Raw genomic sequence first — 15,279 nt, forward strand, 5'->3', positions numbered from 1 at the left:
AACTCTCATTTCACTATTCACCCGGCAAGAAGTGTGAAACATTTTCGCTTTGATGCTGCGCCACGCTCTTTTTGTCCTATGTATGATGAAACTGATTAGTGTACTGTACAAAAGACATCATCATCATTTTAAGATTAGGCTTAAAACTTTCCTTATTGCTAAAGCTTGTAGTTAGGGCTGGATCAGGTGACCCTGAACCATCCCTTAGTTATGCTGCTATAGACTTAGACTGCTGGGGGGTTCCCATGATGCACTGAGTGTTTCTTTCTCTTTTTGCTCTGTATGCACAACTCTGCATTTAATCATTAGTGATTGATCTCTGCTCCCCTCCACAGCATGTCTTTTTCCTGGTTCTCTCCCTCAGCCCCAACCAGTCCCAGCAGAAGACTGCCCCTCCCTGAGCCTGGTTCTGCTGGAGGTTTCTTCCTGTTAAAAGGGAGTTTTTCCTTCCCACTGTCGCCAAGTGCTTGCTCACAGGGGGTCGTTTTGACCATTGGGGTTTTTACGTAATTATTGTATGGCCTTGCCTTACAGTATAAAGCACCTTGGGGCAACTGTTTGTTGTGATTTGGCGCTATATAAATAAAATTGATTGATTGATTAGCTTAAAAAAAAATCATCAAAATCGGACAAATATTAAAGGAGTTATGACATCTTGAATGCAGTATGTTTGTTTATACAAGTAGTTCCAAGTTTTCCCACCAGTCTTGCCGTGCGAATAGTGAAATGAGAGTTATGGACACGGCCGCCGTGAAAATAGTGTCGGCCTTGTTTAAAACAAACCTAAACATTATTAATGCAAAACAAAAGCTCAAGAATGATGTTCCGTACACGGAACAGGTATATCCTCAAGTTAACTGGTGAGTATTTCAAGTGATTTATTCAATATTTTTAATTTTGTGCGAAGTCTTTAGTTCTACAGTGATAAAGCGAGAGAAAACGGAAAGTGAATCAAGTCCATGACCTTGAACCCTTGATTTATACAGAACTGAGAAGTAGGTGAACACATGGATGTCCATGTCAAAAATTTCAATTGAGATATGATTTACAGTCATAAACTCACAGTGTAGGTGTTTTACATAGTATGTGAATAAGGATCATTCCAAAATCGTCTACGGATCAAAACAAAAATTCTTCTGCTTCTGCGCAAGACACCCAGAAGTGTACACAGCCTGAAGCAAAAGTACTACTCAAAGTTCCATACTTTTAATGCATTTCACAAAAGGATAACCCTCACCCTAATCCCAAACCATTTAAGATAAAAACAAAATTTCTAGACAGTTGACACCAAAAGCACAGAAAATCCCAGTTTATCCCAGTTCACATACTACACAGAACACCTGCTTTCTTAAGGTTTACTGTCATTTCCATCACTGCAGGGATAATAAAAAAAGTCTGTCCAGTGGTTAAGATGTTGGATAAAAAGCAGAAAATTTTCAGTTTTATGTTATTAAAGTTGGCGACAAAACAATCTACCCAAAGTGGATATGACGGGTTCCAGAGGGGTTCAACATCAAAGCAAATATAAATGAAATTTAGGCTCCGGACGGACAGTTCTAAAATCCGCCCACTAGTGGACGCCAAAAACAAAACAATCACGTTTACTTGTAATGTTAGGCAATTTAAAACAAACTCAAGATTTATTCTGTCTCTCTCCTGTCAAGCTTTGACAACTTTTGAATGGCGCAAAAGTTTTTAGACTAATAGAGCAAAACGATAAATTCATATTCTGATTTAGTAATAACAGTCTCATGACGTTTGCGGTTCATACTCACTTTTAGCAGCAGAAGCGCACAGATGGCAAACGGGTTCATGTCTCACAAATCTTCCTGGTCTTGAAAGACTAGTTCAGAAAACTTTTTATTTTTTCCCCCTCCCCAACTTACGGAAAAGCTCCAGCTCTCCAAAAATCACTTCAGTCTAAACGTGACACTCGAAGCACCAACGTGACATAATCGTAGACTGTTCTGCTCGGAGCTCGAGTGAAACAGGTTTCGTGAAGCGTACAGTCCGCGCGAGAGCTTCTTTTAAAAGTATTCGAAGACAAAGTTTCTTGTGTTTCGGCTCGCAGGATGCCTGAGCTGACTGCTCCCTGCAGCAGCTTTAAAAGTGATGATGCAGGATGAAAACTTAGCTCGGCTCCGTTTCTCCTCCCACCTCCTCAACTTTCAAAGCAGCGCTCTGATTGGCTGCATCCGACGGAACAGGGGCGGCTCCACTATTTTTCTAGATGGGGCAGTAAAGTCTGATGACCACCAAGATGTCATATGCACATACTAGGGTCTACACCTTGTCACGGTATTATTGATGCACCGGTATAAGACGTTCCGTCCCATGTTTTGTAGATGCTGGATGTAGCGTCCACTGTTTTGTATAGCAGTTCCTTGCACATTCAGACAGCTTACATCATCTAATTGTCTCTCAGCGTGACAGCAACGCAACCAACAACAGCAGCCCACCCGCAATGAGTTTTAGAAATACTCGTATATTTACGCTTTGCTTTTCGTCCTCTGGGTGTATTGGCACGAAACAGAACAGCAGCGAAAAACAGAACAGCAGCACATTGGCAGTGAGTAAAAATAAATAAATAACACTTTGCACTTTTTTCTACTCAAAATACACAGTATCTTTCAGAGGATGGCATGAGATGAAAGCACAGATAAAACCTTCTTACTCGTCAATCAGATAGTGCTTTCCTCATAAATACATGGGTTCTCTGTTTTTCCTGTTCACTGTGCAGGGCAGGGGCTCATCCAGAGGAAAAGTAGACGGGACGGGACTGAACACAGCTCCCCACCCCCACCCCACCCAATACCCTTAGAATAGTGGGCCACTTTTGAAAACATTTTTTACATATAATACTACTACAAAATAATAACAATTTAACAACTAATATTTTGAATCAGTATTGCCTACAATTTACTACACTTCGGCACTAAGTGGGATTGATGAGCCATATAAAAATGTTTACTTAATTTAACTTTTCTGCATAACTAAAGTGAAATGTGAAGCAAGTTTTTTTTTTTTTTTTTTTTAAGCAATCTCTAAATTTGGACATAACTGGTCTGTTTGGGGTTCTAGCTTCAAAATCAGGTCAGTTGGTGTTAAGGAAGCCATACATAAGAAAGTGATTAAGGGTCTTGGGATTGGTAATCTCATCAAACAAACATGTAGGCTGTGATGTCAATTTGGGATAGGGTACAGGCAAAGAAAAGATGAAAATGTGCAAAAGAAAATACTAATACAACACACATTAAGTAGTATGACGAAAGTATTAAAAAGCTGGGTTACATACTAACACCACACACTACGAGGTCTCGTACAATTGATTGCATGCATTTAAATAAAAATTGTATAAGCAGTATTGAGCACATAAATGTACAGTGGTCCCTCGCTATAACGCAGTTCACCTTTTGCGGCCTCGCAGTTTCGTGGATTTTTTTAGTCCAGTTTTGCATGCTTTTTTTTTTTTTTTTAAAGCGCATAGTGTTCTGCATCCTCATCAAGCAGGCCGGTTGCGGCACCGCGAAGGCAGAACACGCGCATTGTGTTCTGCGTGTCTGTTTATAACAATCTTCTCGCCCAGAAGAAAAAAGAGCGCCAACAACTACTCATAACTGTGTTCTTCACTCGGAAAAAGACACCTGCACCGAGGTGTCACTCAGTGTAAAAAGATGCTACAGTGGAGCGGCGCCAGGACGAAGAGGCACGATCAGAGGAACTGTGAAACACTGGTCAGTCACTATTAATAATTTCTTATGTGTCCAACCTCATAGGTTGATTGTTAAAATTAAATTTGTTAGTTCTAAAAGCCATCATAATTATTTATAGGAAAACGTTCTATTTTTATTTCTCAAATGTTTGGGCCTGAAAACTGATTCTTATTTTTCTACTAAGGTTTGAACTTTGAGAGTGTTTACACGAGAGAAAAGTGAGAAAATGTTAATGCCTGTTTGAGAAAAGTGTATAAAGTGTGTAGTGAGGGGTTTTACAGGCTTAAAACATCTATAATAATTGTAAAAAATAACGTTGACTACTTCGCGGATTTCGCCTATTGCGGGCTATTTTTAGAACGCAACTCCCGCGATAAACGAGGGACCACTGTATTATGATATGTAGAGTATCAAACATCAAATGATACAAATCGTATTGTGTATCGTTTTGAGAAATGATAGCGCCTTGGCATGCATGCACATGCGCGCACACACACACACACACACACACACACGATGCTCAGCGTGCATATCTTCAAATAAATAAAGCTCTACACCATTTTTTTCTGGGCATGCACTCTGTAAATTATAGTGAGTGGATGAAGAAGTAGATATAGATGACCTTACCTCTTGCAGTTTGTTGACATTATAACTCAAAACCAATAAATGACATCTTGTAACTCACCAAATTATAACAGCATTTCATGATGAAAGTGAATAGATGTTGGTTAACTCTGATGCATCTGATCAACCCACAACCATATCCCATAAACCTGTCTGCAGACACGCAAACACATTAACACTGATGCATACATCAATTAAATTAGAATTGATGCAATAGTATTAATTTTAATATTATACAAAGGACACATGACTATTGACTATTACAATGCACTTTATGTTGGTATCACTCAAGGCTCTCTAAACCGACTCCAACTGGTCCAGAATGCTGCTGCTCGCCTGTTGACCAACACCAGGAAGCACAGCTACATCACTCCTGTACTTTACTCCCTGCACTGGCTTCCAGTCCGTTTTAGAGTTGATTTTAAACTGTTAATGTTTGTTTTTAAAGCTGTAAATGGCATTGCACCTTCTTATTTATGTGACCTGTTAAAAACACACAACCCTGTCAGAGCACTTCAGTCTGCTGACCAAAACTTTCTGGAGGTTCCCAGGTCCAGGTACAAACAATGGGGTGACCGTTCTTTTGCAGTAGCAGGTCCAAAGTTGTGGAATGCATTACCTCCTGAACTGAGGTCCATTAATAGCTTGCCTCTGTTTAAAGCTAAGTTAAAAACATACTTGTTCAGGGCAGCTTTTTGCACATAATTGCTTTGACACTTTTTTGTCTATTTTTATTCTATTTTTGGATGCTCTTGTTGTGTTTTATTGTGTTTTTCGTACTGTTCTTTTTATTTTATCTCTAGCTGGTGCTATTGGAAAGCACTTTGGTTCAGTGAAAACTGTTGTAAAGTGCTATAGAAATAAAACTTGATTGATTGAAATAAAAAATAAAATTAATCTGAGTTTGTATCCTTCCTGTTGCAAATAATGAGTGATAAGTAAATGCTGACTGAGTTAATACTGTCAATATTTCAAAATTGCTAACTAAATATGTAAAGTAAAAAACAAAATGCTTCATTTAACAGAAAGAAAACATTTCTGATGTTACACTTTTGTGCCACTATAACAGTACAAGAGACCAGTTTTTCCATCTCCCCCACCCACAGGTTGAATTTGCTTCTGCCGCCAATGGTTATCTTCACACACATGATGGAAATGAAGAGTAGGTGTTGTTGAAGTTATATACAGCTTGAAATTAGCTGGTCAGTTTCTTTAATTTCCCAGGCCTAGCTCTGGTGGCCACCACTGATGCCACCCCCCCAGATCTGAATAAGGGGGAAAAAAAACAAGCAAATCTTTTCATCAATGAAAATCAGCTCATTGTTAAAACACTCATTCTCATGTCAGCTTTTTTTTTTAAATGTTCTTTTTTCAAACCGATTCAGATGCACCCAAAAACCTAATAAGTATGTATTCCAAAAAGAATCAGATACTATAATTAATTTTATTTAAAAGTGGTGAAAAGGTCTTACCAATATTTTCACCAGGTTTAAATAAAACTTAATATAATTTATTGATTTTTTTTTTTTTTTTTTTTTTTTGTCAGCGAGGTATTAAAGTACTTTTTGGCAAGAGGTTCGTGTCCTTGCCTATCAAGCCCACCTGTACCCCATTCTCCCTGTACTTCTGGAATTACATGTGAAAGGGCATTTGTTTATTTTTCCAGTATTTTTCCTGAATCCACCCTTTTGTGCAGTTCAACCATCAAGGAAAGAAAATTTATGTTTTATGCAAGCTGTAACCCGAGAGTCCCCAAATTTGGGGACTTGTACCGTTTTGGAACATTTGAACATTCATAACTAACCAATGCTGACACCAACATACACTTATTATATATACATCAAAATGTCAAGCGAAGTGTCCTCTACAAAAGTGTCCACTTCAATCACATATCAACTAACCACAGCTGAAACGCCAAGCAAATAAAGACATAAATCGGAATTCATTTTTTGGGAAAAAAAAAATCCCCCTCATTTACTCATACCAAGTATTATTTACTTTCAATTTTTGCATTCACAACATCCCCTAGGACCTGTCTTTTAGCTGATCCAAAGTTTTGCATTTTTGACCTTGTACAAGCTGAGAAATAAATCATAATGTTTGGGTATGTGATTTTTGGTGAAACAGGCCCTAGGGCTTAAGAAGATAAAAACAATTATGCGAGCAGCAATATGGTTTTATGCCAAGAAAGAGCACCACAGATTCAATGTTTGCACTGAGAGTACTGAATAAGAAGTACAGCGAAGGCCACAAGAAGTTGTATTATGTGTTTGTGGATTTAGAGAAAGCTTATGACAGGGTGCCAAGAGTTGTGGTATTGTATGAGTAAGTCTGAAGTGGCAGAAGAGTATGTATTGGTGGTGCAGGATATATACAGTGACAGTGTGCCCTTTCTTGTCAGCAATGGTTGATAGATGAGATCAGACAAGAGTCTCTATGGACTATGAAGTTTGTAGATGACATTGTGATCTGTTGTGAAAGTGGAGAGGAGGTTGAGATGAGCCTGGAGAGGTAGAGACACACTCTAGAGCAGAGAATGAAAGTCAGAAGGAACAAGACGGAGTAGATGTGTGTGATTGAGAGGGAACCTGGGGAAATAGTGAGGTTGGTGAGAAGAGTTGATATGGTGAAGGTAGAGGGGTTTAAATACTTGGGGTCAACTATCCACAGTAATGGAGTGTGTGGTAGAGGTGAAGAAGAGCGTGCAGGCAGAGTGAAGTGGGTGGAGAAAGGTGGCAGGAGTCATTTGTGAAAGAAGGTTATCTGCAAGAATGAAAGGTAAAGTTTACAAGGCTGTAGTGAGGCCAGGCATGTTGTACAGCTTAGAGGTGGTGATGCTAAAAAATTTTAACAACAAAAATCTAAGCAGGTGGCAAAGCTGAAGATGCTACAATTTACTTTGGGAGTGACAAGGATAGACAGGATTAAGAATGAACATGAGCACAGGTAGGATGGTTAATAGACAAAGTTAATGAGGTGAGACTGAGATGGTTTGAACGGATACATGAGAACTTGGCCCAGGAGTGAACTGGGCCTGGTGCTAACCCTAACCCTACCGCGGGCCGAGTTCTCTTGTTAGCTTTTGGACATGTGCAGAGGTACAACCAGGGCATATAGGGAGTAGGATGCAGAGAATGGAGCCACCAGGTAGAAGAAGGAGGAGGCCAAAGAGGAGGTTTACGGATGTGCTGAGGGAGGACATGCAGGTGGTTGGTGTGACAGAGGAAGATACAGAGGACAGGGTGAGATGGAAACGATTGATCTGCTGTGGCAACTGCTAATGGGAGCAGCCACAAAGAGAAGAAAGTTTTAAGCAAATAACCAAAAATGTAGTCCAATTCAGATTTTCTGCTTACATCGGGTTTTGGAGGCCAGGACACTTACACTGGCTAAGTTTACATGCCGTTAATATTCGGGATAAGGTCAATATTCTGGTTTCTGAATCATTAGGAAGAACTCATTTACATGCTTAAGCAGACAGTTACTCCTGTATACATGGTCATTGGTATCATTTGGAATATCCTCATCTAAACAGTGACGCACGTCTTCCACCGGTGTTTGATTTGGTCTGGCGTTCATGCAAATCGTGCTTCGCGTAACTTTTCGGCCACCTTCTTGTAAATGTCGCTATCTCGGTACTTTCTACCGTCAATAAAAGACATTATATTCATGTCTTTCATGATACTAATGAAGTACTCGTTTCCTCCTCGCTCCAAAAGTGTAGTGCTGTCTGGATTTCCCCATGCTTGTTTACTTCTGCTTCTGTGGTGTCCGGTGGGTTGCGGCCGCTGCATAAAAGTAGTTGCTGTACTCAAGACCAAGATTCCTTGTGGAGAGGACATGCGCAGAACACAAAATAATGTTCCTTTCTATGGGGATATTCCAATGCGCGTTTATATGACCTGATATTCGGGTTAGAAAAGGAGTAACCCAGGGGTCATATTCGAGTTTTTAAAAACCGGAATATGAACGTATTCGGGTTTTTGCGGGTGTTTACATGGCCGTGCGCAACCAGGTTATGAAAGGGTTATGAAAAGGTTACTGGCTGCATGTAAACGTAGTCCCACACCTGTTACCTGCGCTCAGAGGATTGTGAATTAAAACTGCCATATGCTGAACAGAACAGGTGAACCAATGAAAACAAAACAGGTTTCCACAAGATATTTCTTTTCAAAACCACAAAGTCCTCAAAGACGTAAACAAAATAATCCACAAACTTTTACATTTTCAACAAAAACAGACAGATGTAAAAAAAAAAAAAAAAAAAAAAGCAAAACAAAAAACAAAAACAAAAACCACTGCTGTTCATAAAGCTAACAACAGGCCCGTCCTAGCATTGATTTGTGTTGGTGCTTAAAGCTGGTGTTATATTTGCACTCAACAATCAGATGGACGTTTTTCATTCCTATTTTACATGCATTGAAGTAAAAGATTTTTGTCTATGCCCATAGAGGACTTATTTTGAATTTTGTTGACAAATTTGTTGAAATCCATGTGAGTATGTCACCTTTGCAAACCTGCCCGGTGTGACAAGACGCTGATTAAACAACATGATTATTGCACATGTGCGTCTTGGACTTGTCACAATAAAAGCTTCTCTAACAAAAAGTCAAGAGAAACACACTGTGTGCACAGAAGAAATGTTGGCGGTTAACTTTTAAACTGGGTACACGTTTACATTTGCTGAAGATAACCACAACCTGTCCATTATTTAAGCTTCTCATTAAAAAAAAAGTTATGTGGTGTTAAAATTTTCAGTCTGCACATTCTCAGAAGTTATTGGGTATAAAATATAATCATGCCGGGTGGAGGATGGAGAACATTTCACAGCCTCGCTGGACGGCACGTAGATAATCAGCTGTTATCAGAAAGAAAGAAAAGACAGCGTGTGAATCAAACTAGATCAGCCTCACAGCACGTTTGAACTTAACAACTCAAAAGAAACCCAACGGAGGGTAAATCCCACACCTTGTAAATTCTGCAGAATGCATGGCAGGCGGGCGGGTGGTGGTGGTGGGGGGCACACTTCAAACCAAATGGAAGGAGCTCAGACACAATGCCGCTCGCACTTCAAAGCCCACCGAGGAACGACAGCAGACACAAAGAATCTTCTGGCTCTGATAAAATTCAAGCTCCATTTGATTTGGAATGACTTGTTCCTTCTCCTTCACAGAAGGAGAAGGAAGATCATTTTGATGATGATCCTTTAGAGCTCATAAAAAAGCAGAAGCGGTCACGCACAGGCGACGACACTATTAAGCAGCTCTTCTTTTAGAAACGATGTTTTATCTTCAGGCGAAGCACAAACAGCCCTGCGGGAAATTGCTGAGGTTCAGGTTTGAGGTTCTTGGCAGGAACAACTTGAACATCAGATTAGCGAGACAGCCACCCTGCCCTCAGGCCTGCAGAGGTCAGGAGGAGATAACGGCAATAATCGAGAGCAAGGTGTCGAGCCCTCCCGCCATTGTCAGCAGGAGCACATCAGAGTGACTGTCCCTCTTTACTCCTGTTCTCTGCCTTCTATTTGACTAGCCCCCCCCCCATCACTGAATTGTAGCCCCCGGAGGTGTTTATGGCGAGACTGGCAGGATGTTCAGCCCACCGGGAGATCAAAGTCTCCTCTTCAAATAATCGCGCCGCTGCTCGCTGTGACCTTCTGACCTCCGATAGAGTTAACCTCACAGATGCATGCAAACCCGGGATTACAGTTGAGGAGCTGGAGCTCCATTCTGGAAGCGTATCGGCTTCCTTCCTGCTGTGGTTCACAGAGGAATCAGAGCTCAATTTTGTTCTTTCAGTCATCCTCAGGATATGGGATACGGTTCCCATTAAAGACTGCAGTGACAACGATTAACCACATTAGGGAAGTTTCAGGCGTTCCCCTTTAGAGCACTAATGTTTTGATGGAGTGCAGATACATTATCACAATTCAAATTGAGCAGTTTTATGATTAAGTCCAGACAGCGCACACTGGAACTGCCAAGTTCCAGCAGTCATGTTTAATCGGCCCTTGAAAGGGTTGCTTGGCTAAAGTACGAATATCAGCGAGAGACATTATTGAAATAGTCAGTTTAGAAAGTCCACATACTGTTTGGTTTTTATGTATTTTAATTTCTTCATGATATTTAAAATAATTCAGCTTTTTCTATATTTAAATTACCTCCTTACTGAAACTAGGGTGACCATATTTTGATCACCAAAAACCAGGACACTCGGCCCGGCAGTGACATACTCAAATAATAGTTGAAGTTTACTCAAAGATTCGAAAAGATGAAAAACAATGAAAACCAGGACATTTTGATGACTTTCAAAAAAAAAACAACAAAAAACAGGGTGGCCAGGACAGGACGTGAAAAACAAGACATGTCCAGGGATGTCTGGTCACCCTGCTGAAACCAAATCTCTACAACATGACATAAATAAAAAAATATCAAAGCCAAACTAATGTGTAACATAAGTATGGGTCCCCTTTAGTATAACAACTAAATCACCAATTTTCCAGTCAGTGGATGGAGTTCTGAACATTTCGGCAACAGTATGTCTTTGCATCATTTACACAAACCAATAAGGAATACAAACAAGTATGTGGTGTCTTTTTCCACAGTTCTTATGCTCCACTCACTGTTGATTATTATCTGGGAAACACCAGACTTGAACAATGAAGTATAATTACTGTAGGTGGATATGAAAAAAAGCAGGGCAGATGACCTCCAGGAGCAGAGATAGTGACCCATACGGTAGAGATCCAGTTGAGGGTTCGGCACAAGTTTTACATTGGATGACCTTTCTGATGCAATTCTAGTTCTACATGAAGAAAGACACTTAAAGTCCCCAGTCTTCCTAAGCAGTCTGCCAGCCAGGTACTAATCAGGACAGCTGGCTTAACTTGTAACACCTGATGGGATCAGGTGTGCAAAAAGTGGCATGACTCTGAATACATGATAATACAGGCCTTGTGGTAAGCCTGTCTGGAGGAGGCAGGTCTTAAAAACTAAAGTGATCATGCAAGAAGGAGACAAGTGAATGAAACAATTGACAATATTAGATTTAACAGCCTCTCTGACTGTGATTGAAACTGTGCATAGTGCCCCTGAGCCAGAGTCTCTGTGGCTCAGGTAACAAGGAACAAACACACTGCAGGATGGGCTGATTTGTTTTAAAAGTATATTTTCAGAAGAACAATACAAATGCAAGACAATAGTGGATAAAGAGTCATTAGATCCAAAGTCAAGGCAGTGTTGACCTTAACTTAAGGCTTTTGATGGATTACTGTGAGCTAAATTCAGGACAGAACAGCAAATATCACAAACAGCAGATGCGTGAACAGCAGTTTACATGTTGTGAGAGGAACATGAATGCAAAGACCCAACTCTGAAGTGATTTCACTGTAATCTGAGTATGACTGCATAACTGTAATTAAATTACATTCATATTCCGTTGAGCTGAACAGTGTAAAGTCATATAAAAGGATATCAGTGTGTAACCAAGTGGGTTCTTGAACATGTCCAGCTGTCTGCACAAACAGTCCATCAGCCAAGCAGGTTGTCGTTCCACTTAAAGTGCTCAAACAACACTTACAGTCCGGCCTCAGTGTACCATGGTCTCTACATAATGTATGCTAGCCATCCCAGCCTGGTAGCTATAGACCAGAGAGGGGTCAGTGAAAGAATACACAGGAGCCAAAATTCAAAAATGCTTCAATAATATTGAAAGAATAGTTATTGTTGTCTGATCACAAGGATTTCAAAATGGTATAGTTTGGACTATCAATGACTGAATGTCATGGGGTAAAAATGGTGACAAAGAACAGTTTTAGTTTGTTCATGAGTCAAAAACTGAACTTGTCCCAATTTTGGTAAAAAGTGATGCAAATTAATGGGTTTGCTAATACAGTTCTAGAAAGCAATAGTTTGCCCCATTTCTTATGCTTAGTTATCACGTTACGGGGTAATAATATATGTCACAGAATCCACTGGTCCTTGTTTGACCAGTACTTTGACACCAAGCATTCAACACAGTCAGAACTTTTTCATTTATTAATTCTGCTGGCTCCACCAATAATCACTTTTTACCCAAATTGGAGCAACTTTAACTTTTGATCCCTGTAAAAACTAGAATTAATATAATTTATTTTTACCTAAGTAACTTCATAACTTTCAGTCACAGACAGTCCAAACTATACCTGTTTGGAATCTTTACCATCAGACAAATAATGTGGTTTACTTTGGAGCATTTTTAAAATTTTGACCCCTGTGTAATCCTTCATTGACTCGTACACGGTGGTAGCTACCATCCTGGAAGAGCAATCATACATTTTTGTGTAGGCCATGGTACACTGAGGCTGATTATGTATGCTGTTTGGACATGCTGAATGGTACCAATCAAAATTGGCTTTGGGCTCATGGACGAAAACACTCATACAGTCACAAAACATTTCTCTATGCCATCTTACATCTGAATGTAGACCGCCTGAATATACCACAAACAACTCAAAATGTTATTTACCCAAATTATTCTGTCGTCCCTCTTGACATGACACTGCACAGCGACCATTTGGGTCAAACCCTCAGGAAAGACATGAATTCCTCAGTTGCTTGCTCAGACTGCTCATGTGTTTCAGCGCCATCGCCCCTTCAGATCTTTTTAGTCCTTCATAAACACACCAGGCACACTCAGCCAACAGCTGATCGAGTCCAGTAACAGCTTCTAAATATGAGTCAGAGTAAAACAGTGAGGTGTGCTTAAATAAAACATAACATCAAACTCACCACGTCAGAAAGAAATGGAAGATTTGTAACTCAGTGTTTGCACACGGTTCAAGATGGAAATCACAAAAAAGGCACTTTCAGATCAAATAAACAAAGATAGCAACGTGGGAACAAGAATGAAAGAAGTCTGGATTTGTTAAAGGCCTTTTAGTCCACCATGTAATGCTCTCCATGTGAGTTTAATTGCATCCAAACTCACAGAAAAAAAACACCATAAAAGAGTGATCATATTTCACATACTTGACCGTTTCAGCAGCCGTCACTTTGTTTGTAACATTTCCTGCAGCCTATCAGCATGCAGAAGAAATCTAGGATCAGTAAATCCCGTTGTTTACCAGCAGAGATCATAACAGCTCACACAGCACTATAGAAGCTCTTCTTCTATGGTGCTCTATGCAACAGCCACAGCAGCTTTATCGCGCATAATGCACATAGTCTGCCCTCTTGTGGTACTCACCAGTATTGCAAAACAGAAAACTCGAGCAACATTGGCTGCACTTTTCAAGTTTTCAGGACTTTAAAATGTGCCCAAACAAAGACTTTGGGAAGAGATTGTTCCTCAGACACATACGGAATACGGAGCGCGGAGAGTTCACAGCGCTGCGCTCTGTTTCTGAGGCTGTACATGCGTCAGAGTGAGTCACGTCCCTGAAGTATGACTCAGTATCAAATATATACAGTCCAACAGCAGTTCATAACCTCATGGTCCATCGAGAAAAAGGCCACTCTTTGGAATGATGCTGATTTATAAAAGGAGAAGAAAGTGCTCTGTGTATCGCTGGTCTTCCAGATTGATCAGCGTTTCCGAGTAGTCCTCATGGGGCATTTTATCTGCAACGTACAGATTCTTTCCCACAGCCGACCGTCTCATTTCCCATCGTTGTCAGTGGGATTGTACTCCGTTTCACCCGAGGACACCTGAGAGATGCGGCGAGTGGAGCCCCACAGGCGCGTGCCAAATTGTCCTGTGCGAACCTGCGACAAGGAGGCAAAATGCAACTCATTTGACAACATCAATGGAGATAGTCATCTCAGGACAAAATCAACAACTACTTTTAATAACAAATACACAGCAAAGGATTATCTCACAATCACTTGAGGTCCTGTTTCTCACCTCCTCTGGCTTCCCTGCCCCCACAACTATTAGCTTGCCATCCTCGAGGCCCACTAGGATGTGGCTGCCCTCTTTAGTAACAGATATACACATCACAGGAACCTTTAAGGCCCGGGGCGCCACCACAAGGTTCAGGCTGTTAAACAAAAAGAGTTAAATAAAACATTTATAGCTTCAAACAGCTCGTACAAACTTTACGCAGCCTTCACATGTTGATGGTAGTAAACTGTCATACCGGTTGAATTACTGTTGGCAGATAGCAGGTGTTGATTTTTTGATGGGGAGGGGAGGTGATGGTCTAGTGGTTAAGGTGTTGGGCTTGAGTCCAGAAGATCATGGGTTCAAATCCCCGCCTGACTGGAAAATCACTCAGGGCCCTTGGGCAAGGCCTTTAATCCCCTATTGCTCCCGGTGTGTAGTGAGTGGCTTGTATGGCAGCACCCTGACATCGGGGTGAATGTGAGGCATAATTGTAAAGCGCTTTGAGCGTCTGATGCAGATGGAAAAGCGCTATATAAATGCAGTCCATTTGATGTTGGGTCGGACAATAATTTACTTAACTGTAAGATACAGCAGTCTGAACATTTTGCACAGTGTTATATTAAAAAAGGAAGTCAACTTAAAAGTCAAGAGTTTGTGGCGATACAGCTTGATTACCACGGCTGTGCAAGCAGGGTATTGTAATCACTTCTATGTGTGTGTGTGTGTGTGTGTGTGTGCATGTGTGTGCATGCGCAAAATGAAGGGAAAGGTCAAAGAGAGAGTACTGAGACTGGGTGTGAGAGAGAGCAAGAGAGAGAGAGAGAGACGTGATGATGAAATTTTGGAACAGATTTGTCAAGGGTCGAGGTAAGATTTTATTTTTAATACATATGATTCTATGTCTCGACTTGTCTGTGACATCATCATGACATCTCGATAAATATTCTTCTGATCAACGTGAACTTTTGATCAAATCTCTAGCCACACTGGTAGTGGAGGTATTACGGTAAATGTGTTTTTGGAGCATAATAAGTCCAAACAGTTCCTTTACCTACATAGACCTTTGACCAATCTGCTC

The 15,279-nt window shown here is 40.6% G+C and overlaps 2 protein-coding genes across 5 annotated transcripts in view; both read right to left on the reverse strand.

Annotated features, from left to right (window-relative positions):
* Positions 1-2,134, reverse strand: part of nradd (neurotrophin receptor associated death domain) — a 38,721-nt gene extending 36,587 nt beyond the window's left edge. The window contains exon 1 of the mRNA XM_034174946.1: positions 1,776-2,134. Within this exon, the coding sequence (XP_034030837.1) occupies positions 1,776-1,814 (39 nt within the window). The 5' untranslated portion in view covers positions 1,815-2,134. The remainder of the gene's footprint in view (positions 1-1,775) is intronic.
* A 9,350-nt stretch (positions 2,135-11,484) lies between these two features.
* The window catches only part of nbeal2 (neurobeachin-like 2), a 144,182-nt gene continuing 140,387 nt past the window's right edge, over positions 11,485-15,279 (reverse strand). For all 4 annotated transcript variants that reach the window (XM_034174951.1, XM_034174948.1, XM_034174947.1 and 1 more), the window contains 2 exons: positions 14,220-14,355; positions 11,485-14,080 (listed from right to left, as the gene is read on the reverse strand). In XM_034174951.1, the coding sequence (XP_034030842.1) occupies positions 13,973-14,080; positions 14,220-14,355 (244 nt within the window). In that variant the 3' untranslated portion in view covers positions 11,485-13,972. The remainder of the gene's footprint in view (positions 14,081-14,219; positions 14,356-15,279) is intronic.

The sequence above is a fragment of the Thalassophryne amazonica genome, chromosome 7 (assembly GCF_902500255.1).
Source record: "Thalassophryne amazonica chromosome 7, fThaAma1.1, whole genome shotgun sequence".
Lineage (NCBI taxonomy): Eukaryota > Metazoa > Chordata > Actinopteri > Batrachoidiformes > Batrachoididae > Thalassophryne > Thalassophryne amazonica.